Here is a 26364-nt window from a genome sequence, read left to right on the forward strand (position 1 = left end):
AGCAAGAAGGCTCTCACTTAGGTTCTTTTAGTCAACGGTGGTTTGGGATCTATGTTTTCTTCCCAGTAAAAATACCCAGTTTTGCTGATAACTTTTGTTTAATGAGCAAAAAGAATACCGATTTTTGTTGCCCAGTAATTAAACTGCCTTCTCTCTTTAATATTTCAACAAATATATGATTTTTTTATTTTTATTTGAATGCATATTTTTACTTGTTTGTGTGTCTTTCTATATTCATTTTTCTCTTTATGACTGTTTGTATAATCTATTTATCTGAATCTTTTTTTTCTAATTAAAGTATTTTGGTCCTTATTTCTGCAGAAATTACATGGAAAACAATAGACACTGATGTTTTTAGAAAAGGCAAATACTTATCTTGGTGAACAGAGATCCTTTCCCAGACATGTTTTGATTTTGGACTTTCCAAAATGACCTATTGATTGGTTTAGCCCCAAGTTGAGTAAATTTTACCTTTAACCATGGCAGACAAGATAGCCCCTGCAGTAATTTAGAGTCCAAAGTATTTTTTGCAATGATGGGAAATAACAAAATTACGCAGACAAATTAAAATAAAAAATATTTATAAATCTGTTATTGGGTTTAATCATTCTGATAGGTGTATTTTTGTAACTAAATAATAAATATTGCCTCAAAGAAATTAAAAATAGTTTTGGCTCAATCAAAAGTCAAAGTATTTTCCCTCCATGGTAAATCATTTTGACTGTGGTCGCCATGATTTATATCTGTGATTATATAACAAAGGAAAAAACTTAAACTACTCAGTGTTTTGTGTCAGTTGAAATGAGTCGTTTCAATATGAAATCTTCACACCCTTCCTGCCTTTTCACACAATCCTTCCTCACAAGACATGTTTGATTACAAGACTGTCATCTAAACTACATCATGTTCTGCTGCTAAATTAGAGAAATCAGTTGAATGGTTAATATTTGGATGTTTTCAGACGTTATGCAAGTGTAACCCGCTGAGGAAACAGTTGGTTGTTGTTTGCCCCGCTGTCCAATGGTCAGTGACCCCTTGAGCTTTTTGCCTAATCTCAGCAGTATAAAGACGTAGGGAAGACACGGAGCATGTTGCAGTGCTCTGTGGTCTGTCTCTGCATCAGTATCCTCTGCTGGGTTGTTCAGGGGTAACAGAACACAAGTAGTTCTTTTTGCTCATTTTTCTCAGATGTTGATTTGAAAAAAATCAAACATCAAGGTTTGAAAATGAAAAATGTAGCATTTCTGTTGGTGTTGGCTGGCACAGCATTATGTGCTGCTGGAATGACCAGACAATACTTTCTCAGGATAGAGGAGGTGTCTTGGAATTACGCTCCAAGTGGGAAGAACATTATCCAGAATGTAACACTGCAGGAGGATGAGTAAGTACAACCATACAAATTCTCACACTGTTCATTCTGAAGACTGTAAAATAACATATTACTGAGGCCCAGATTGACCTTTCGATAAAAAAGATAAGAAAAAGAGGAACAAGAATATTCATGTGAATAAATACACACAGCTCAAACTATTCTTATGTTATCACTTAAAAGAAAGAATATTCAGTTTTGCTAAATTTAAAGCATTTGAAAAACGTGTTTTCGTGGAGTCAATTTCCACATTCTAAATTTGTTTAAATTTATTTTCTCAAATGTTTTCCACACGCAAAACAACATGGCAAATTTTTTTCTACTGGTATATCTTGAAATTTACATGTATTTTTGATGAAGGAATAACAGGCACTTCAGGGTTTTTAGCCATTTCTCTCATATATGTTGTAATCTTCAAAGAAATTAAAAGTTGAGTTTTCATCAGATTTAAGTGGGCAATTGTTATGTTTAAATAATTAAGGGCTCAGTTTGTGTATAAATACTCTATATAATGAGTTTCACTAAGTAAAAGTAAATCTAAAGTAAACTGATTTATTGTCACTTTCTAGAAACCTTTAAAATTTAACCATATGTTCCTCTTCAGTACTTGTGGGAATACAAATCTAATTTACTCTTTTTGTACTGATCATCAGCAGTAATGTCGTTTTGGGTAAAGGTATGTACGGTATGCATTTAGAGAGCTTTTAGTATTGAGAGAACTTTACTGGTTTACAAGCAATAAAACATTTAGAGACTTTTTAGACCCCACAAACATTTACTTATGAGTAACAGTAAGTAAAAAATCACGAAAAGGAAATGAATAATTAAAAATTTATCTGACACACTTTTGTTGCGCACATGCTCTACTATAAATTCATCAACACTCCTGAAATAATGTTCCTTTTTAAATTAACCAGAGATCAAACATTTCTTAAAGTGATAAGTCCAAACCGTATCTTCATAAGTAACTACTTTTCTTTCTGCCGAATTGTCTTTGCAGAGATGCCTCTGTGTTTTTAGTAAAAGGCCCCCAGCGCATTGGCCCAGTCTACAAAAAGGCTGTTTACAAACAGTACAGCGACGCCACCTACAGGACGGAGGTGCAGAAGCCAGAATGGCTGGGTTACCTGGGGCCCCTGCTGATGGCTGAGGAGGGGGACACATTGATTGTCCACCTTAAAAACATGGCTTCCAGACCTTACAATATCCACCCACATGGACTCAATTACACTAAAGATAATGAGGGTGAGAGATTAGAAAACAGAAGAAAAGCTAAAACCTTAACTATTTGCTAAAAGGAGAATATGAGTTTGTTTGCATGTGCTTCCCCTCAGGAGCCTTGTACCCAGATGGCACAGGTCCAGAGCTGAAGAGGGATGACGCCATACCTCCTGGTGGAACATTAACTTATCAATGGACCCTCCCAGAATCCCACAGCCCAACAGCTGAGGATAGTAACTGTATGACCAGGTTCTACCACTCTCATGTCCGCCCCCCTAAAGATATTAACTCAGGACTCATCGGACCTCTTCTTATCTGTAAAAGAGGTACTTTTTTAACCCAGATAACCAGTAGAATGTTTTTGTGTACTCCTTGGTAATTCTTAAGCATACATACATATTGGGTACAATGCAATTACAAAGGCCACACACCCCTTCGCATTTATAACAGCTTTGATTCTTAGTGGTCTAGATTCTAAGTGAAAGCAAGTTGTATATTAAATAGTGAGGTGTTATCCCATTTAGGACTATATGGGTTATATGTTCATGCTTTCTCAAAAGATATTATTCATCTAAATGTTCGTGCAAGAAAATCCATCTGTCCAAGTGAGCAGAGATACAAATGAGATTACAAAAATCTTAGAGAACAATATTTGTCTCAGACTTGACTACATTTTGGGCCTTCGTTATATATTTTTTGGCATAGAAGGCTTTACTTTTTTTTTTGTAGTATGTTAACTATTCTGCAGTTTTTATTTTTTATCTGTGGGCAGATAGATTTATCTTACATTCGTACAACAATATAAGAAATCCATGTTTATGGTATTAATTAATCCTGATGGCATCCTCCTCTCAGCCACTTCCTCCACTGAGTCCAGAGTCTGGGCTTCACTCCGAACTCAGTGGAGGAAGTGGCTGAGAGGAGGTTGCTGTCCAAGCTTACATCCATCATGGACAACTGCTTCCATCCTCTGCACCATATATATATATATATATATATATATATATATATATATATATATATATATATATATATATATATATATATATATATATATATATATATCTGTCATGGTTTTGGTTGTGTGGTTCTTTATTTTGCTCCATGCTTCCTAGTTTTATTGGTTTGATTCTTATTTTGTTGTAGTTTCTAGATTTATGTTAGTTCTCACGTTTTTTTGTTGTTTTCCTCTGTTGCCCTCTTGTGTGTGTTCTTTTCCCCTTGGCTCCCTCATTGTCTCCTCACACCTGCTCCTTGTAAGCTCATTAGCCCTGCCATTGTCTCAGTCAGCTACATATATGCTCTGTTCGAAAACCTAGGACGGGTCCTCCAAGGACGCGGTCTACCTAGACTGGATCCTTCGAAGTCCTTGAAAATAAGGAGACCGGAAGAGTTTTGGCTGTGAATTCGACCAGGTCTACCCTTTGGCGGGTTTTACCGCGGTATGCTCTGTTGCTTAGCAACCGTGAACGTTGACACACAAAGCAGGAAAAGAATGAATACAGAAGTTTTCAAAACTGTTTATTTATTTCTTTTTTATTGTGAGGTGAACAAAGACTACACTCCCAAGAATCCAGAGTGGAATAAAGGTTCCAACCACCGGGAGCAGGAACAAATCAAATCAAATGTAATGATAGAAACCTTAGTCAGTTAAATAACCTGCTGCTGTCATTTTGCACATCTCTGATGTTGCTGCTATTTTCAAATATCCATTACTCTAAAAATGTCCATAGCTGCATATTGGTTATTTATTCCCCAGTTTTATATTGTTAAAACACTTTACTGTATTTTATTGTTTATATTTTAACTCTTCCCTATTATGTTATTCTTCTGCTTCTGCTGTAAATTTGCCCATTGTGGGAAAATAAAGGGATTTTCTATTCTATTCTATAAAAGGGGTAGAAAGATATAAGTAAATCTAAACAATATATGTATAAAAAATATATCTGCAAAATCTCTAATATTCAACAACAAAAAATAGGAAGTTAAGCATATTGTGCAAAATAGCAATAAAAAGATAAAAATCCTATCAGATTTATAGTCCCCACCCTGCAGATCTATTAGAATCTGTCCTTAATTTCCAGCCAAACTCATTTACACAGTAACAGATAAAAACCTTTAGATAAATCAAACATTACCGCCACATATCTGACTCTATAACCATTAAAACAACTATTTTCATTCATTTCAGACGGAACTATTCACAGAGTTGTATTATATTAAACTGAACTTCCAATTTCCACCACTGTTCGGCGCCAAGCAACCTTTCCTCTGATCACAGCTTGCTTGGTCTCGCAATGAATCCTGGGATATCCAAGAATACCGAGGATACATCGGACCCGTCCTTCAAATCGGGCAAAAAGAAGGACGCATTTTAAGGCCGCATAACGAGGACTCTTGGAATCCGACCAGACCTCGGCGCCGCGCTATGACGTAATCGGCCTTCGAATCCGGTCTTCTAAGGATGCGTCCTAGGTTTTCGAAAAGAGCCACCCTCTCCCTCTGCAGCCACTCCTTGTTGTTGCTGGTCTTGTCATTGCTGTTGTTGTCTTGTCTCTCCCTGGCTCCTTGTACATGTTTTCCCTTGACGTCTCCATGGTTCTGGTCTGTTACATTTTTTAGTTGGATTTTTGGATTCCTGCCTTTGTTAACCATTTTCATCATTAAAACTACAAGTATTCACCTCAGCCTCTCTGCCTCTGCATTTAGGTCCTCCAAACCACAGCCAAACCCTGACAATATCCCATTCACCTTTTTCTTCCTTTAGCTCATTCTTCTTCTCCTTTGCCTATTTGAGCTGAGCTAACAAGTACATTTCCCCACTGTAAGATCAATAAAGTCAATCAACCAATGAATAAATCAATATAGGCTGTGAAAACAGGAAAGGGAACAGGATGAGTTGTTGAAGTTCTCCACATGTGAGTGGAGCAGCAACTGAAACAAATCTTTTAATCTGAGCAAATTAACTTCATTCGGTCAGATATTTATTTCAGTTTTATTGTTCTACTTTAGATAGGAAATGGGAATACAATCCTTATCTGAGTAGAACCAAGGTCTAAAAGCACAAGTGAAACAGAAAACCCTTAACTGTTCAAGAGACACGATTGAGATATATTTGAAAAATTTTGTTTCTTAAAATTTCTTAAAATCTGAAACTGCAAAAGAGGAATCTTCCCAAGGACATTAAACTGAGGATATAATGAAAAACTTAAAATTCCACCTGATTGGTGGGAAACTTTTTTATACGTTTATGGTGTATTAATGACTGAATACGAACAATACTTAAATATAACCCCAAAGAGGCTAGTAAAAAGCCCACACAAAAAAAGAAAAATTAAAAAAGTAATGGAAGTTGAAAAATACCACTTTTTTATTGACAACTCTCCCGGTCTAACTTAAAAAAAAACATTACACGGTGCATTCTTCAACAAATGGAAGAAAATTTTAAGATAATTTAATTAGATAAAATCAACTGCTTAACGATTAGCCCAATATCTTATTTGATCTGTTCTGCAGGAACTCTGGACCTCCATGGTGAAAGGACAGCCGACTACACATATGCTCTGTTGTTCATGGTGTCAGATGAAAACCTCAGCTGGTATCTTGATGAAAACATCAGAACACACATCACAAATCCCATCAGAGACCTAAAGGAGAATGAGGATTTTATGGAGAGCAACAAGATGCATGGTGAGGCCCTGTGCTGGGTTAGTGTTATTTTCAATCTTTGTATGAAAACACCAGTTTTTGTTGAACAAATGTAAGATTAACTTCTTATTCATGTCACAGGGATAAATGGTTACCTTTATGGTAATCTACCCGGACTGACCATGTGTCAGGGCAACAAGATCAACTGGCACATGATTGGCCTTGGCAATGAGGTAACGGTTTCATTATAATGATTTTATAGGTCTGCTTGAATTATTTTATATCCTCTGTTACCTGCAGAATGTGATACATCAGCTTCATAACTGAACTTGTTTATCAAGCTGTATTGAAATTTGATTTTTTTTTTTTTAAATTAATGTTAACAAAAAGTTCCTGTTATGCACAAATTAATCTTCAAGTAATGTAATATATTTTCTTATAAAAAAAATCATATTAAAAGAATAAAGACATTTACAGTATTTCTCACAGCTTATTTCTGATATTAGACACACTTTCAAGTACAGCTGAACATAATCCCTAGCCTAGTAAACTAGCCCCACCCGCAAGCAGCCAAAATTATATTTGCCTGTGAGTTACACATTTAATCTCACATTTAGTCTGGTTTATCAGGCTACATAATCCCTGCAAATAGTTGTAAACATCTAGGTTCAAGCTTTCAATCTAGCTATACAGTTTAATATGGATAATTATATATATATATATACACACACACACACACACAAGCTGGTTTTCTAATATCTAATAAATTAAGATATTATTTTTTAAGTGGTTTATTTCCAGGTGAGGAAAAAAATAACTTTTTGTTATTGTGTGTATAGGATCATGCTTAACATTATAGTGCTACTTGTCTCACAGGTGGACATGCACTCAGTTCATTTCCATGGCCAGATTTTAACCATCCTGAACCACCACACAGACATGGTCAGCCTTTTCCCTGCCTCCAGCACCACTGCTCAAATGGTGGCTGACAACCCCGGAAACTGGCTGCTAACCTGCACCGTCAATGATCACCTGATGGGTAACAAAAATTCTCCCAGTCTCCAAATGGAGCCAGTAACTCTAATAACAATATATAAGTGATTATTTCAAATCATTGTTCTTCATTTTTTGTCTTTTGCTTTGAATTTGATTCCAGCTGGAATGCAGGCTTTGTTTGAAATAAAGAAATGTTTCCCAAATGTCCATAAGCCACGTCCTCATGGTGAGCTCAGGCAGTACTTCATTGCAGCTGAAGAAGAGGTCTGGGATTATGCACCCACAATACCAAGTGAAAGGTTGGTTAATTCAGATACTAACAGACTTTAATACAAGAATTATGTCTCACCTATTATGACCTTCTCCAACTACATTCTGTTCTTCCTGTGTGAAGTGAGGCAGGGACATTTGTAACTAAAGGGCCAAACCGCATTGGGAGCCGATATAAGAAGGTTCGATATGTGGAATATACTGACAACACTTTCATGACAAAGATGTTACGAGGCCCGGAGGAGGAACATCTAGGAATTCTTGGTAAATCAAGCAGAAAAGTCAAACAAACTGCTGTTTTTTTTTTTCTTCTTTTTTTATATCCAATCAAATTAAGACTAAATTAATTGACTTAGGTTGAATAAAAAGTCTGTCTTGATTAGGAAACTGACAGTGTGGCGATACGTAATACAAGTTTATTTAGCTCTTTCTCATCACACCTCTTTTTCTCACTGTTATTTCGTCAGTGAATCTTTAAATCTCCCCTATCTCTCATCACAATGTCCCAGTAAAAGAACATTTTCACTATTTTTTTTGGTTTCTTTTTGATTTTTTTTTTTTTTTTAACTGTTCACAGGTCCTGTGTTGCGAGCTGAGGAAAAAGACACAATCAAGGTGATTTTTAAGAACAAAGCCAGCCGGCCTTACACGATCCAGCCACATGGAGTTCAATACACTATTGAACAGGATGGAACACTTTACTATAATGAATTAGAAGGTAAATAAAACAGCTGTTACCAATGTTCCTGATAATGTTATGGCCTTTGTTTAATGCTCCTCCCTTTTTGGGTGCAAAATATCTATTTTCCCAGAGACATATACAGCAAAGAAATTACGGGAACTCAAGAGACAGCCAAGTAAGTTCAGATTAGAATTACAGAACCGAAGTAAAAGTCTCCTCAATATTTTAACTTTGGATAACAACATCTTTAACTCACAATGCAATGATTGCAGGGGTGGTGACTCCTCCTCCAGCTGCTCTGGTCAGACCTGGGGCAGTGTACACCTATGAGTGGACAGTCCCTGTGGGTGCAGGTCCAGTGCAAGGGGAACCTGACTGTCTGAGCTACCTGTACTACTCTGCAGTTAACCTTGTTAAAGACACAAGCTCTGGGTTGGTTGGACCTCTTCTTGTCTGTCGACCTGGATCTCTGAAGAAAGGACAGCAGGTAAAAGAATGATGATCACATTCGTTATGAGAAGAATTTTAGAGATAAATGTCCATTTCTTTTCTGTTTCTACATACTGCAAGCCGCTCATGGTTTTAAAGTCAGTAATTATCCATGAGCTTTGTGTGTACAGCTTTTTTTATTAACACTATGATATTTTCCAAAACTTTGGTAATTTACATGATACAGGCAGTGCTACTAGAAATAATTACAAACAAAGATAATTAAAAATGTAATTTCCTGGAATAAAGTAAAAAAAAAAAAAAAAATAACATACCAGTTACTTTTACAGAGTCTTAGGGATAACCTCCTAACTTTGAGATTCTGTGATGTAAAGGATCGCCAATTTTCTTGTATGTTACTGAAAAGTTTTTCATTCTTTTATATTCTTTCCTCATCTAATGTAGAAGAACTATAACAAAGAGTTTCACCTCATGGCCACAGTGTTTGATGAGAACCTCAGCTGGTATTTGGATGAAAATATCCGCACATTCACCACAGCTCCAAACACTGTCAATAAGGAGGATGAGGACTTCATGGAGAGCAATAAAATGCATGGTGAGTACTGCCTCTCAGTCTCTGCATTTGGTATTTTTAAGTTTTGGCAACATGTTTCTTTTTTAGCAAGGAGTGTAATATTTCTATTTATGTATTTTTTCTGTTTATCAGTTTAAGTTATTTTCCTTATTATGTCAGAGTCATGTATCATCTGAATTCCAACATCTTGTTTAAACTGAACCACATATCTCTCCCTCTCTTTTAGCAATCAACGGGTTTGTGTACAGGAATCTGCCAGGCCTGACGATGTGTAAGGGAGATAAAACCACATGGCACCTCTCGGGCCTGGGCACGGAGACAGACATAATCACCCTTTACTTCCAGGGAAACAGATTTCTGTATCGCCAAACCAGAAGAGACACCATCAGTGTTTTCCCTCACATCTCGCACACAGTTACTATGGAGCCAGACAGCATGGGTATGCTTGTTTTGCTCAGGCTCTGCCTACCCACAACTTCCAAAAAGTTGAAAACTATATCTATGAACAATAATGCATGAAATGAACCTCACCAAAAATACCAAAAAATAAATAAACTAAAATAATGCAGTGTTTAAAGGGGGCTTTATATGTTTTTTATATATATATATATATATATATATATATATATATATATATATATATATATATATATATATATATATATATATATATATATATATATATATATATATATATATATATATATATATATATATATCTATATATCAATATATATATCTATATATATATAGATATATATATATATATCTATATATATATATATATATATAAATAGCGTTTAACTGCTCTGGAAATATCAAAGTGAGCATTTAACACAAATTAATCAGTAAAAAATTTTTTGTACAATAATGCAAAGAATTGATTAGGAATAAACTGATTTGTAAATTGGTTGTGTTTCAGGTCAGTTTGAAGTTGTTTCTGCCACAGTGGACCACTACAAAGGTGGGATGCGAGCCAACTACACAGTACAGAAGTGTAGTATGTTTCAGCGTCAGTCTGAAGTGATGCTACATTCAAAGACTTACTACATTGCTGCTGTGGAAATGGACTGGGACTACTCACCCAACCGCACCTGGGAGACTGAGATGTTCAAAGGCCATCAAAAGTATGACAGAAAATTCAAGTTATTGTAATTTTGCTTTTGTGTATTTTTTCTTTTGTGCATAAAAAGGTTCTTCATTCTTACTGAAGCAAACTTTTAGCTATACAGTAAATGAAAGAAGTTTTGTCTACTGATTGGACCAGGAGCCTTATTTTTTTTGTCACACCTAATGTTGTAATTACAAAAATGTACATATTTTGAGGATCATTGTATATTTCAAGCTTTTATTCATGCCTGTTTTTAGGATTATGACCTATTGCTAATGAAATATTATCACAATAAAAGATAAATTATGAAACTTTTTTTTTACCCCAAGCAAAAATGATACACAATTGTTATGTGATAGCAAAGATTTATAAAAAATTTTATTTGGTTGTGCAAACAGATAACTGCATGTTAGGTTATGGCTAATAACCCTGGATTTTTACACTGTACTGTGAAAAGCCAAGGTTAATGGAAATTCGAGATAAAGAAAATCCCTTTTCTTGCAGTGAAAGCTGATATTTTTCCAAAAAACATTTTCTCTCTTGCAACAGTCCTGCTCCTGTCTTTTTGGACAAACATGATGGGTTCATCGGTTCAGTTTACAAGAAGGTCGTCTACCAGCAGTTTACAAATGACAAGTTCACCAAGAAAGTGGAAAGAACACCTGATATGGACCATCTTGGTATCATGGGTAAGGATGACTAAAGTAGAACCCGAATAGTTTTGGACTAAACAATGCTGGATTATGGCCAATTTATACAAGCATGTAAAAAAAAAAAAAAAAAACTTTTATTTCTCATATTAAACACTAAACAGAGATAGTTAATAATTGCTTTGTTGTATTATATGTTTAGGATATTTACATATTTGTTATCTATCCTATGTGGTTTCACATTAAGTTATATTTTTGTAGAGCTGGCATCCAGTTTTATTGTCTCATTATAGTTGGAGGTTTTATCTTAACTGTAATTTATTTGTACCAAATGAATGCCAAAGATGTTAAAAAATCCTAAAAGGAAAAGTATATTACTCATACTGATATAAAAAAAGAGTGTTTTCTAACAAAAAATAAAATAAAAAATCTAATTTTGTTTGGAATAAAACCACATGATGATTTGTACAAAATCTCCTATAATACTATTGATAAAGTTTAGGGTTCTAAGCGTAAATAAGAAGTACTCCTTTACTACTGCTTTCTATGGAGTATAAATATGACATGGCAGAAAAAATATTTCTATTGGGGAATTCTCAAAACTACAAATCTGCTAAAACATATTTAATTTTGACAGATGTATCTGTTTTTCATCTTAGAGAAATATTAAAAAAATTAAACCTGAACTCATTGTCCACTTTCAAGCTCAGGTAATAGATAATGGATATAAAAACAAACAAAAACAAAAACCCCCCCAAAAAACTACAAACATTGTCCCAAAGGTGTCGGCTATTTTATTGTTATTTCAGTGGTTCTCATTTGCTCTTTTTTTGAGTTTATATCTGTAAAAAAAATAGAATATTATAATTTTGTGATTGCCTTGATTAATCGGTGACAATTTTTGATCTAACTGAATCATTTTCATTCAGGTCCAATGATTCATTGCTCAGTTGGTGACAAAGTTAAGGTGGTTTTTAAGAATATGGCATCCAGGCCTTATTCTATTCATGCCCACGGGGTGAAGACAGAATCTCCTGATGTCTACCTAACCAAACCAGGTACAAGAAATGATAGAAGCATCACATTTTTATGAATGGAGTTTAAAGTAAAAAGAAAATTGGAGCATGCTCATTTGATATGTATTTATTGGACGAGTTCATAAATGTATTTTTTCTAATTTATTATTCAGGTGAAACTCACACGTACACCTGGTACGTCAACAAAAACACCGGACCCACTGCAGATCAAGAAGAGTGCTCTGTGTCAGCGTATTACTCTACTGCTGATGTTACCAAGGTGTGTTTAAAAAGTACTAAATTGCAATGTTTTTTTTTTTTTTTTTTAACACATTCTTATGTTTTCTTCATGCCTTCTAGGACCTGTACAGTGGACTCATTGGTCCGTTGGTTATATGCCGCCGTAGCTGGGCACGGTAAGGATTCAATTTGTGTCTACAACCACTTGGAAATGAATGCTTACCATGCTTTTATTCTGTAACACCATGTTTCTGACAAAACTCTGCTTCTAGGTCTTTTGGACTGAAGAAGGAAATAGAAGAGTTTGCACTACTTTTTTTGGTTTTTGATGAAAATGAAAGCTGGTGGGTAGAATAATTTACATTTAATACATTATTTAAAAGAGGAAAAAGTATGCCTTTAATTGTCAGGTTGTGTGGAAGTTTTAGAGGACCCAAATGCAGAGAAGGAAACTGAGGTGGTTTCTTGCAGATTAATTTATCCAAATGGTGAAAACCTAAGCAAAAGTCCACATACAAAATAAACAAACCAAAACCCAGGAGAGGTCAGGGAAAACACACATGAGGAGCTAAGAAACAACGAGGAACCAGCAAAAAGTAAATGAAGAGGAGGAGTATAATGGTGGACAGAAACGATGGAAGGACTAATTAGCAGACGAGAAACAGGTGTGGACAGAAGGGAGCTAGGAGAAGGAGACTGAAACAAGAGGGAAACAAAGGGTAAACAAGAAATACATAAGAACTCAAATAAAACCAAAAAAACTAGAATAACACAAATTAAAAAAAAAAATACTCAAAAAGAAACTTAAACAGAAACAAAACCATATGATCAATAGCCAACCTGACAAGACTTGCCCATCCTGCCAAGGGATGCATTAGATTGGGAGTAAAAGAGCTTCATTGTAACTCTCGAAGTTGCAAGAACAATTTAGGTGAGAGGTTCTGTCAACAGAACAACTGTCTGACATACTGTATTTGCACAAGTGGTAAGAAGAAAGCCATTATTGAAAACAAAGCTAAAAACACCCTGATTAGGATTTTTCTACAAGTTAACACAGCAGGAGAAAGGTATCTGGAATCATTACACAAAAGGAAATATCTTGGTCAGGACAAACACTAAACATGACCCCATACAGACCTGATGAAGGCAGCAACATCGCGCTTTAGGTTTGTTTTTGGGTTTTTTTCGGCCAGATTTTATGAGAAGATGGACCGAGCAAAATAAAGTGCCATCTTGGCTCAGAAAAATGATTATTCAGTTGCCAGAATGACCAAGTCAATCTCCTGACCATAATCAAGATGAAGGTCTGTGGAAAACATAAAATTTGATGTTGACACTGTCCTTCTAATCTGACAGAATTTAAGCTATCCAGCAAAGAAAAATAGCATACATTCATTGCCTTAAATTAAAACAAACGTAGTTGGCTTGAAGGAATTAAAAATAAATGCATACCACATATTTCTTCTTTTGACAATATAAAGTGTGTCTTTCCAAATATAAATTATTTTACTTTTCCTTTGTATTTATTATTGACTTTTAATGTGTTGTTTGCTTTAAAACATAAAACCTCATTAAAATATTTAAAAGATTTGTAGTTCAAACATCTGAAAATGTGGTTCAACATTTAACATTTTCAAACAGTTGCAAGCCACATAAGAGGTTCTTGTTAAAGTAGACATTAAATATCTTTGCAACTGCCCTAAAAAGGGATATACTCTACACTTCAGGTATTTGGATGAAAACCTCAGAAGGCACATCAGGAATCCCCGTCCAAACCTGAAGGATGATGAAACCTTCATTGAGAGTAACAAAATGCACGGTAAGACAAAAACACACAGAAAACCCGATAGAAAATAAAAACCAAAACACAACAAAGCAAAATCCAAATTAAGTTGATAATACATTGGAAAAAAATCCTGAATGTCTCAATATGTTTTAAAGTTTGTATTTAGAAATGGTTGGACTCATATTTGGAGTCGCACTTTAAGAGAGAAGCGCAGAAACTTTTCAAAATAAAAAAACAAAACAAAAACAGTTCAATGGTTATACTTTTTTTTTTTTTTTTTATAAACAAACCTTTATATATATATTAGCTTGATAAGTTTCTAAATTAGATTTACTAGAGGCACATTGAACCAGATGCATCCCCTGCATTAGTAATGATTTTATTCTTGGGGGTACGTATTTGTTCTCGTTTGTTCTGTCGGCTTGATGTCAGATGGGTCAGTTAATAATCAACTATAGGAACTGTCCCAGTTACAGCTTGTAATAGTTTGCCTTGTTCCATTATCTGTGTTGAAATTTCGTTCCATGCCCCTGATGACAATATTTATTTTGGCTCATCACTCAGTTTACTTATCCTGGAATTTCAAACAAGTACATTTTAAAAACCAGAAATGTAAACATTAAAGTCTAAGTGCTTTCAGATGAAATAATTAATCAGATAAATAAAGGTGAAGGTATTGGTCCTTACACAAAATGAAACAAGTAGAATATATGTGATGTTTTGTGTTTGCCTGATTACAGCTATTAATGGTTATGTGTATGCCAACTTGAATGGACTGATCATGGAGGTGGGAGATAAGGTGTACTGGTACCTGATGGGAATGGGCAATGAAGTGGATATACACACTGTGCACTGGCATGGTCATAGTGTGGAATACAAGGTATGTAAAAGTAATCGGAAAAATAATGTAGGGGGTTAACGTAAACAATCACACACAGATTGAGAAGAATTTGTCAGTAAAGTCAGATGCTGTATTGTGTTTATTGTACAGCTGGGTGGAGGACCTCACCGTGTTGACTCGTATGAGCTGTTCCCAGCCATCTTTCAGGTAAAATCTCAACATTTTTCAAATTGTTGTAAATGCTTGTTTTAGTTGCATGAATTTGGTTTTGAATCTGAAAACACATTTACAGACAAAATAACACATATATATATATATATATATATATATATATATATATATATATATATATATATATATATATATATATATATATATATATATATATATATATGAGCAAACTATCTTAATACATAAAAACATAACTGCAAATGCTTTGTTAACTAATGTTACAGACTAATAATTATAGGAAAAACAATTCAAAAACTGAAAAAAACTAAAAAAATGTTATATAAAAAAATCAAACTATCTTAATACATAAAAAAATAACTGCAAATGCTTTGTTAAGCTCCAGTTTGCCAATAGGACACAACTTGCCACTACTACACTATAGTATTGAGGTCTGGGGGCTCTAATGTTCATTGAATGGATGGTATTTTTCAGATTCTATATACTTTCTCCAATGATCTGTATTTTCTATCATTATCTTATTGTTAAACCCACTCTTAAAGTATTGTACCTTTTCTGGCTAAGACCAGGGAATTTTTATTTAAAATGTCTAGGAATGTCAAAGTTAATGAATTTTCCAGGACCTTAAGAAGAAATATTGGTGTTAAGCAGAACTTGCACCTTGTTTATTATGCAGCATGTGATACTTAGCTAGTCTGATCTGACTGTACTACACAGTTTGAGTAAAAAAAAAAAAAAAGAGTTCTGCATGTCTTATACAGTTGTACAGTTATGATAAAACAAAAAATTACAATAAATGAAATCTAATGTTACACTTGTTCAAGCAGACTCATGTAATATCTGGGGTCTGGTTTCTTTTCTTTTATCAGACAGTGAAGATGCGCCCTCAGTACCCTGGAACCTGGCTGCTCCACTGTCATGTTACTGATCACATTTCAGCAGGAATGGAGGCAATGTATACGGTCACTGAAAAAGGTATTCAAATAAATCATGCTTGGAAGAACAATAGGAAGAAAGATAGATGATACTAATTGTCTGATTTTCTTTGTTTCCTTCACAGCAAAAAGGGGTGGACTTTTTGGTTGAACTGCTGATGAACATTGATCCAAACAGAACCTAACTAAACCAAGTTCAGTGTTAATTTTTGTGCCCAGTTTACTGACTATTTGATAACAGACTTCCAATGTACAGTAAATAGTGACTGGTAGAATCTGCACCCAAAACTAATCATGTTCAAATAAAAAGTGATTTTTACATAATTGTGCTGGTATTTTTTTATTGTCTGAAAACATTGCCAAACCTCCATAGAACTTCAGTGTATATTAGGTAAGGTAACTAAGTCATTTAATTTAGTCCCTTGGGGAATATAGTTTGACACACCTGGTCTAAAAGGAAAAGGACAAATGGGTTTCAACTTACTACAGTCACCTGCTGAAAAAAAGAAAAGGTTCAAAACACTTTTTATTTTTTTGTCATAAACTACCCCTTTTAAGATTTCAGAAAAGCTTGTTTGACTGTGTTAAACTTTGCACAATTAATTCAATTGAAGAAAGAATAATTTTGGTCATCCAAATGGTATTTATTTAGTGAACAAACATAGACTAATAAGGTGTTTATTGGGTCTATAGCCATTTTAATCACTGGCAGATATGTTTGGGTGTCGTCAGTAAAGCAGTGATTTGAATCGTTTAAAATGGAACTAAAAGATAGCACTAGAGAAGAGTGAAAAGAGTGCAAGGAATGGGAAACTCAGATGTAAACACAGCTATAAAGGGTTAAAAATGACAATTATTTTTTTTATTTTAATCATGAAATAAAGGCTTTAGAGTAGAGTAATCAAATCAGGTATTTTTACAAACGTTCCAAAACAAAATTTACCGCCACTAACTCTGACCTAAACCATACATCATGTATTTATGAGGTGATTTATAATATTGAATGCAAATTGACAGCACATCAACACTCAACAATAGCTGTGTTATGTTCGGTTGTGGCGATTCATTCAAAATTTAGGGAGATAGATAACATCTCAAAAAGAAAATATAAACTTCCCTGTCGCCATTGTTTGCTTTCAATATGTTATTTTTGCAAAACTTTTTTTTCCAAACACTGCATTTGGGCTGAAAGGGTCAATATGGATCAAAATTTTACATATTACAGACCTCCAACAGTTTTTTTCCATCCATAATACCTCTAAAATAAACATTTGAGTCCAACAAAAAAATAATATAATAGTACCATATTTCAATGATATGGCACAAGTGTTTTTTTGCCTTTTTTATTTCCAGGGAAAAACTACACCTTTTAAAAAACATCTTTCTTAGAAAACAGAAGGGTGTAAAGTTTAAGTGGTAGACTTCTCGTTTAGTGCTTAATTGTTCAAGTAGGCATTCAATTTAAGCAATTAAATTCTACAATTAAGTTGAATTTAAACATTTATGAACAAATAAAGAATGATTCTATTCCAGTGTATTCTTTTAATACATATTTACTTTTAAGTAAAAAAACAAAATGGTAATACTGATGTGGTACTTTCATGAAACCAACACAGGGTGGCAAAATTGTCACATAAATGCTCACATATGCTTTGATTGGTTTCATTTTTAGAAGCAGCTCAGTTAACAGACAGGTTTTAAGGTGAACTAAGTGTTTCCTTAAATTTGGACATCTTAATGAAAAGATGTTTCATTAACACACATATTCAAAGCTTACGGCAAAGCGTTTTTTAGATCAGTGTTGGGCAAAACTTTTGTTTCTTCATTGTCTTTTAGGATCAATAGCAGCAAGCTTCGTTAAACTTAACAGCTATATGCCCTATAGTTTGACATTTTGCCCCATATCTTTAAAACAATTTATAAACAAAGACCAAGCAGAACTACTATATACTAAGAATACTGAAAGGAGCATCTCTCATATGGACTTGAGCTTTAACCACAGTACCAAAGAAAGTGTCCATACATCCTGTCTTACTGCAATGCTCAGATAAAGAAATATGTACTGACTGTTGAAGGCTGTAGAGTCGAGCATTGGATTGAATCTAATAATACCTGAAAAACTTGGATTGGAGAAGAAGAAGAAAATAAGAGTAATGCAGAATTTAATGGACACAGCAAACCATTGGAAACTTTTCATTTGAATGGCCTTCATGGGAATAAAGTTGAAAAGAAGACGTGTCGCAGGCCTGCTTTTCTACCACCTATCGTAACCTTTCACTGGCCTCACAAACGCAATTACAAGCATGCAGTCAAAAAAAACCCTGTAATAACATCAGCTTCTAGGACTGCTTTAACATTACAAAGAAATAACTAGATTATATAAATAATAAATACATTATTTATATAAAAACAATATAGGTTTCCCCTTACCCAAATTATTTCCCAATTAATTTTTTTCATGTTTTTCCACATTCCACAATATACTAATGTTACTCTGTTGAAAACTTGCATTAAAGTCAGTTAAGGATTTATTGCATTGTATTTCGTTTCCTAGAAGTGAATAAAAACATAGGTTATTTGCATCTAGAATAAAAATACACAACTAGACTCTAAGCTGGCAGGCCAATGTGATCACTGTATGCTGGCAATATATTGCTTATAGATTGCTGTGTTGTACAAAGAAGGGAACAGACAAATCAAAAAGCAATGAGTTATTTCTGGCAATTATTACCATCACATATACAACCAGAATACATTCAGCTAAGAACCGACATCTACACACGTATATTGTGTTTGTGTGTCTTTAACCCACACTGTACAGCATGACACTCTGAGTTCTGAAAAGCCACCTGCAGCCCTCCTCCAACTGGCAGGGAAGTAAAAATTTCAAAGATTTAGAGCATGAAATTGCCAAATAATGACCTCTCTGACCAAAACCTGTCGGGAGTCCTAATTATGTGCCATCATCTCTGTCCTGTTCAGCGTGTCATGTGACTCTGAACTTTATGGTGGCTTTCTGGCAAATTGTTGTGCATCTGTTCTTGCTTGCTGCATTGACGTCAGCTGATCAAGGCACAGCTGTCTAACCGTTGGGGCTCATTTAACCCTACAGGTCAGGCTTTCAAAGCAAAAAAAGAAAAAATGGAATAGGAAGAGTTGTATAAAGATGCTGTTTTTTTTTCTTTCAAATGTTGTTATTGCTGAAAAATTGAAAGGGAAAAATAATTCAGTTATAAGATGTTGAATAGAGATTATTTGGAGTTTACATTTCCAATGGAGTTTACATCCTCCTCTTGTGAATGCACAGGTTCTCTGTGTGTTATTTAGCTTATTCCAGCAGTAATGAACTTTTTACCAATCGAATGGTTGAACAACCTAAATAGTTGGTTTTAAATCCAACTATTTAGGTTATTCAACCACCAAATTGGTTAAAAGTTATAACATTTCAGCTCTTTATTTTAGAAACCACCTGATATTATAGTTTCTGTGAATAACTACCTCATAGTTATATTTGTTTTTATAATTTTAGAAGCCATCCTAAAGCCCAGAGTGCTTTGTGAATGGCTTCCCTGAGTAGAATTCTAATAAAAATCCTAGAATATGTGACATTGACATCACTACGAGATAATTTTAGTCGTAGGATTCTTTGTGAATATTTTATATATTTATATAATATAATATATATTTTATATATAGGCCCATATTTTTTTTACTTATTTTGACCCCACTTTATACCATTGTAGCACTGTCTATAATGTTTGCAAGTGGATGGTAAAAGGGATGCTTGTTTTAGTCCTATTAAGAGCTACTGGCCTTGCAGGACAGATCAGCTGTGATATCAGAGTACTTGAAGCAGATGGCTGGCAGTGCCCGCAGTAAAAATCCACCCTTACCAGTCTATCTGGGTAAATTCAACATAGGCTTAATTAAGGATCTGATATCCATAGATGCACACAGACATGGGCACTAATTCCATATTTAAGAGGATGAGATTACTTGTAAAATCTTGTCACCATTATTTTATGCTTTCAATCATGCTCCTACTTTATACTGATTTTTAACATAAAAAAACTCGGGATTTGCCCATTTAGAACTCTGGCACACAAGAGAAAGGTAAAAGCTTCAGAACAAAGCAGAGTTTTATTAAATATTTTACGAGTAGCAGCTAGTTCCTTAATTTAAGGGCACTCTCTAAGAAATACAAATGTAACTGAAGAAAGTGGGTAGGATTGTTTCTATGAGAATGTTAGCTTAAACAAAACTAATGATGTACCTCTGTGTCATGATCAAGAAGGTATTATGGAGGATTTTCACGATTTTTTATCAAAAGACCCGCCCTCTCCGCTTAAAAAAACAAACTCTTGTACAACCCTGTGTCTGCTCCGGAGAGGAAATGCATGTGAGAGCGTGCACAAGGAGAAATGGGCTTGTGCACGCTCTCACATGCTGTGTTTAAAAGTTTCTTACAAGCTTACTGCATCCAAACATGCACCCTTACCCCTAAATCTCTCAATCAGTATATAGAGTGGGAACCATATAGTGGACATTACAGCAAACTCAGTTAACTTACAGTTCAGACAGATGATCACTCGCTTTTACCTCCCGTTGGTCATGTAACTCCTTCTCAACTGCATGGAGCCTGAACCATCTTTGTTATTAGTCACCACTGTCGGTTAGTGACAGACTATGGCTACAGCAGGCTGCTGTGACATCAGTCTACGCCCAAAACATTCCAGGATATATCTGCCTCCTCTGAGGCTTTCTTTTCTTCTCATACACTTTGTAGACACTTTGCTTTTTCGACCCTCCACTATTTTCAAAGAACTGTGGTGAGAAAGGTGAACTTCAATGACTGTCTGAAACTGCAGCTCACCACAGACTTACACCTGAAAGTGCGTAGAAAAAAATGGATAATGGGATGAGTGCGTAGGACGGCCTTATGTAAACATATCACCAGAATGATTGACAATTAGGAGGACCACTTATTGAGATAATTCACCCGGAAATAAAAGATAGTCCTTTAATCATCTTGTCCTTTAATTGCTCATTCCGTTCACTTGTCTATATCTGCCTGTTGCTCATTACCTCTCATCTGATCCACCTGTTCCAGTTCCTATTTATACTGCCCTTTTTCCAGCCATTAGTGCCAGATTATTCGCGCTGATTGTGAGAGTTTTCTAGCAATCTGAGAGTTTCTGATTTCATGTTCCTGATGTATTTCTGTTCCCGAACTTCTGATTTTTTGGTTGCCCCTGTTCTGCTCTGTTGTCTGATCTTTTTTCAGACTGTTGTCGGAATTCTGCCTGCTAACTACACTGGAGCTGTCTTCTGACCTCGGTTTGGATATCCCTTCGGCACCTCTTCGAACATTTGATCTTCTGGTATAGAAACCCTCTCCTACTAAGACTCTGGTTCTGGATTGTTCCTACGGATACTTCTGCTTTTCCACATCTGCTGGCTTCAGCTCATCAGCCTGCTCACCTGTTAAAATCAAACTCAAAATTTCCAACAAACTATGTACTTAGGTTTTTTTCTGCTCTATATTTGGTGTATTTTTGAAAACAAAGCTATATTTAATTGCATATTACAAATGAAATTTAATATAGCAGATATGTAAATGATCAGACCATTTAATGCAACTTTTTACAAGTATACATTACTTCTAAAAAAAATGTAAACTGAAACAAACATTTTGCAGAGAAGAGAAACAAGTGGAACCAAATTTACCTCTGTTAGATTAATAAAGTCAATCAATCAATCAATCAATCAATCAATCAATCAATCAATCAATCAATCAATCAATCAATCAATCAATCAATCAATCAATCAATGTAATCAATTGTTGTAAGTCAATCCATGTTTCTATAGAAAAGAAAAATAATAACAGGAGAACATCGGGTGAAATGTATCATCTCTGCACTTCATCAACTGGAATCTTTGTCAAGCTCAATATAAATGTATTCCTAGTTCTAGCATGAGTGAAGTCAACACCAAGCTGTCTGCAAAAGAAAATTGGTTAAAGATAAATGTACTTACTCTCTGGGGAAAGTTCAACATTCAAGAAGAAAAAGCACTTCAGCAATTTTAAGCATAATCAACCTGACCCCATGTGTATCCGTCTGCAGGCTAGAGATTTGGCATTTATTTAGCAGTTCCAATTTAACTCAGCTGCTTTTTTTGTTCTTTTTGTTTTTGTTTTTTTAGACGAGTCCTATCTGTTGTCATTTTATATCTTAACTCAAACATAATACCTTTATCTGGTCTCGAGAAAATCAGAGCAGCAAACATAAACTGTGGGGTTATGCATAAAACAGAGTGCAGCTTAAAGGTTAGCAAGTAATTTATAAAAAAATGCAGAACAAAGGATAAAAAAGGGAAAAAAAATTGTGAATCTTTTTCTCATACATCCTGATTTGCATGAAATTCTCAACACCGTGTTTATCATAAAATCATGATCACACCTGCCAATCTGGACCCATTTTATTTCCAGTTAGAATGAAAGTGCTTTTTACATCTGTTTTATGCATTTCAGTGCACATACTCATGCTCAGCTTTATCTACACATATAAAAACGGGGGATTTACAGTTAACATCAGTCCAGTTCAAAAACATCAGGTTCTATACTTTTTTTATAGATTACTTTAAGCCTTCCTGTGTATACATACCGACTTATGAGTAAAACATTATACTCTAAGTTTTTCATGCATACGCATGGCTTTAGATGAGCTTTTGGAGTCTATCATTTTGACATCCATGTCTATACGGTAGGCGACTGTTCATAATCAGAAACACCACAAAACAATCGTTCTTCTTTTTTTTAATCAAAAATATATTTTTATTACACCACTATATAAATGTATCTTCTTAACCAGGTAAGACAGAGTAGTTCCAGAATGAGAATTTTGTAAACTGTGCAACTTAAATGGTCGCTGGTAAACTCTGTAAAGTAAGCCGTTGTTTTCAGGAAGACTTTTCTCTACAGTACTGCCAAAACAACATTTGTTTCTTATGTTTTTTCAAAATTCACTTATACTGAGCCCAAATATTTTACAGTGTGGTAAAACATGCAGATAATCATTAGAATTTTTACTTGTATAGTCCACACTTTTGGGTTACAGCAGGCAAGTGAATAACAGAATGTGATCATTGACAGACTGACAAACAGTTTGAGCAGATTAAAATACAATCTATACAAGGGCTTATGTAAACAAATGAGTCTTTGATTAAAATGCATATGTTGAAAAATTAACTAAACTATAAAGCAAATATACTTGTATGCTGCATTGCTAACCAAAACAACCAACATGAGATCTTTTTCCACTGTCTTACCAAAAATAATCTTACTACATACGCACTTTTACAAAGGTTTTTGTCCATTTAATCTTTTTGCCCAAAATGTGGTGAGATCCAGTTACAGTATGGAAATTATGATATTACTTTACTTATTGAATTGCTTACAGATAACAATATTTCTGTTTGAGTATGTCCTGAAATAAATCTGCAGGGAGTGATGTGAACCAGGGGGATTCTCACAGCTAATTACAGCCAAGTCTTGACTAAATTATGAAAATAAAATTAAAGTAACTGGGTTAGAAAATAATAACTTAACTCACATACGTACTAAGTTTCTAAAGAAATTAGGGAAATTGCACAATTATACTTTACTTTTAATAATGCCTTCAATGCAGCTTTTAAAGTGGGAAATGATCACAAGTGCATGTTTTTTTTCATGACCAAAAAGGCTCTTCAACTTTCAATACGCTCATGCTAAAAAAAAACCAAAACAAAAATCAGCTATAGAATACACAAACATTTAGACAATCATACAAAAATACACATAAAATAAACATTATAATTGGCACAGAAGGAAAGAAAAACTTTATAACTTGTTTTGCACGCCAAAGCACAATGGCTGCACTCCTTTCTACCAAATAACCAATGAAGTATTTATTCATCTCAGCCTTTTCAGACTTTCATATTGATTTTATATAAAAATGCACTCAGCTGGAAAAGACGTTCTCGTAGATTGCCATACACACCTTATCAGCACATTATTATAATAAAAAGAAACTGTAGTGGAGGCATGAAGCCTTTTTATGCACATTTTCGTCCTTCAGGCTATGCTTCAGAAAATCCAATATGACATAAAATAATGACGCTAAAGTGCAAAGTCTCAGTTTTGAAATCAGTGAGCGGGGTCTTTTCTATTTCCACTTAGTCTACAGCAGCACTATAAATAGAATAGAAAAAATCCCTTTTTTGCTCCTCAATGGGGAAATTATGAGGTACAATAACATATCACTAATCACACCAGGCAAATTTTCCCTATTAGACATAGTTGTAAGTTATAAGATTACATAGCAGTTATTTTTACACATTAATTTTCCCAAAATCACCATTTCAAAAAATGCTGACGTCCCTAAAGCTTGGTGTCAGAGAACTGTAGGGTAGAGTGAATACATGTGGTCACCTGGTCAGCTTATTTAAAGAGTTTTATTTTTTTTTTTACTTTTTTACTAGGGGTGCCAATAGATACAGTACATAGGATGCTACTTATAATTTTCTAATATTGTTTTTTAACGATCTTTATTTCTTGGAAGCCAACTTTACAGCAAATCTTTTTCTTATGATGCCCAGTGATTCATTGATATTCATCTCAAAGTTTAAGTTTTTAAAGTACTTAATGTGTTATGCAAAAAAATAAAGAAGAAAAAGCATGCACACAGCAGGAAAACCTCATCAGTACAAAGATTCTTGGTTGACACTTTGACATGATCCAATTTTTTTTATGTGTTCACTGTTATAAAAAAAACATTGTTTGAATTTTAATTAAGCAAAAAAAGCAATGCCATCCTTAACCTGCATCAATAATAAATCAAGTATAAATAGTAATTTAATAGTAATTTGAAAATCAATTATTATAATAATTCATTAATTATAGAAAATGTCTCAAGATGTTTTATAATTTTTAATAATTCCAAGACAATCTGAAATTTAAAAGAGAAAATCTGGCATCCTCAAAATGTTAATCCACTGAGGATTTTAAATCCTTGGTGGGGGGTGTTGGGAACAGACACCTCTATATGACAAATAATGGGGGTGTTTGCATTTGAGCATCTGGGTAGGAGCCTGGAGGAGGACTGAAGAGTAAATAAAAAGGAATAGATTCTTTTTATTAGTCTATTCATTTCAACTTTGGCTCTATCTGGGGAGTTAGTGGGCAGACTGTGGTCTATCAGCTGAACTCCTTGCTGCAAGTAAAAGACCTGTGATCTCAACAAGGCGGGCATCTGACGTTTCTGTTGAACACTTTTTACCACCACATGCACAAAGCTGTTGAACTGGATAGTTCCTTCAGTAAGACTGCTTCATCCTAGGTGTTAAAAGGAGTGTTATAATAGATTTTTTAACCACTCCTCTTCCAATATATTACATCCAGGCTGATATTTACACTCTTTTTCCATTTATTTTGTGAATATTTATTAGTTATTTTTCTTGAGTATGGACAAAGATGCATATTTTGGGAATTTCTACAGTCTTGTTATATTTCACAATTTAATTGCATTTTATTATGCCATTTAAAATCGGAATCCATGCCATAAAAAAAATCAAGAAGTACAGTGGAAATTGTAGGAATAAACAGACTTTTGCATGGTATTGTTATATTTGGTATGAATCATGTTTACTTCGTTCACATAAAAGGTATGCTGGGACTTAATGTAAAACCAATATTTAATATAACAAAAATATAATTTTAAAACTACAGTCCTTTCTAACAACCTCATTCTCCATGAATACATAACAGATGGACTCAAACATATAAAAGATTAACTCAGTCCTTTGTCCCCAAGATTTTAACCAATGGCTGACTCTCTCTGGTCTGTGCTTGTTGTTTGTGGCTGATATACACTTTGGTAGATTTATTTTTTGTCATCATATACAATCAAAAAAATGAAAAGCAGGAGATGTAGCTAACAACATTATCTAACAAAACTAATATCATAAGTTAAAGCAGAGCACATCTAACTTCCCTAGAAAGCTACTGATAAAACACACGTATACACCTGGATCTAGACTTGCCTCAGTGTCTAAATTATGGATGCCAGTCAAACTGCATAGATCACTTACCCAAATTATAAATTAAACAATTGACAGCTCACTCTTCCAATGACTCCTAAGATGACTCTTAAGACTTTAAAATGTTGAGATGCTGTGGCTGAAAATAGACAAATAACTTAAAACTAATATCACTCACTAATTATAAAAGAAAAAAAATCTTTGTAAAACTTTCTTATTTTGCTTAGACTAATGAGATGAGATACAAATAGTTGTTTTTATATATATATATATACACACAGTGGGGCAAAAAAGTATTTAGTCAGCCAC

The 26364-nt window shown here is 34.3% G+C and overlaps 1 protein-coding gene across 1 annotated transcript; it reads left to right on the forward strand.

The window, feature by feature from the left end:
- Nucleotides 1–1082: 1082 nt before the first annotated feature.
- Nucleotides 1083–16184, forward strand: LOC119772514 (ceruloplasmin). Its single transcript, XM_038268958.1, has 24 exons — nucleotides 1083–1381; nucleotides 2370–2614; nucleotides 2704–2916; nucleotides 6107–6280; nucleotides 6380–6471; nucleotides 7115–7277; nucleotides 7395–7533; nucleotides 7629–7768; nucleotides 8082–8222; nucleotides 8317–8361; nucleotides 8459–8673; nucleotides 9081–9231; nucleotides 9437–9649; nucleotides 10133–10337; nucleotides 10871–11010; nucleotides 11901–12029; nucleotides 12161–12267; nucleotides 12348–12403; nucleotides 12500–12571; nucleotides 13955–14046; nucleotides 14754–14893; nucleotides 15005–15061; nucleotides 15913–16018; nucleotides 16104–16184. Exons 1-24 carry the CDS (start codon nucleotides 1227–1229, stop codon nucleotides 16127–16129), a joined length of 3216 nt encoding a protein of 1071 aa, XP_038124886.1. The 5' UTR covers nucleotides 1083–1226; the 3' UTR covers nucleotides 16130–16184.
- Nucleotides 16185–26364: the final 10180 nt, after the last annotated feature.

This window comes from Cyprinodon tularosa, unplaced genomic scaffold (genome assembly GCF_016077235.1).
Source record: "Cyprinodon tularosa strain WSP-4 unplaced genomic scaffold, ASM1607723v1 ctg710, whole genome shotgun sequence".
Lineage (NCBI taxonomy): Eukaryota > Metazoa > Chordata > Actinopteri > Cyprinodontiformes > Cyprinodontidae > Cyprinodon > Cyprinodon tularosa.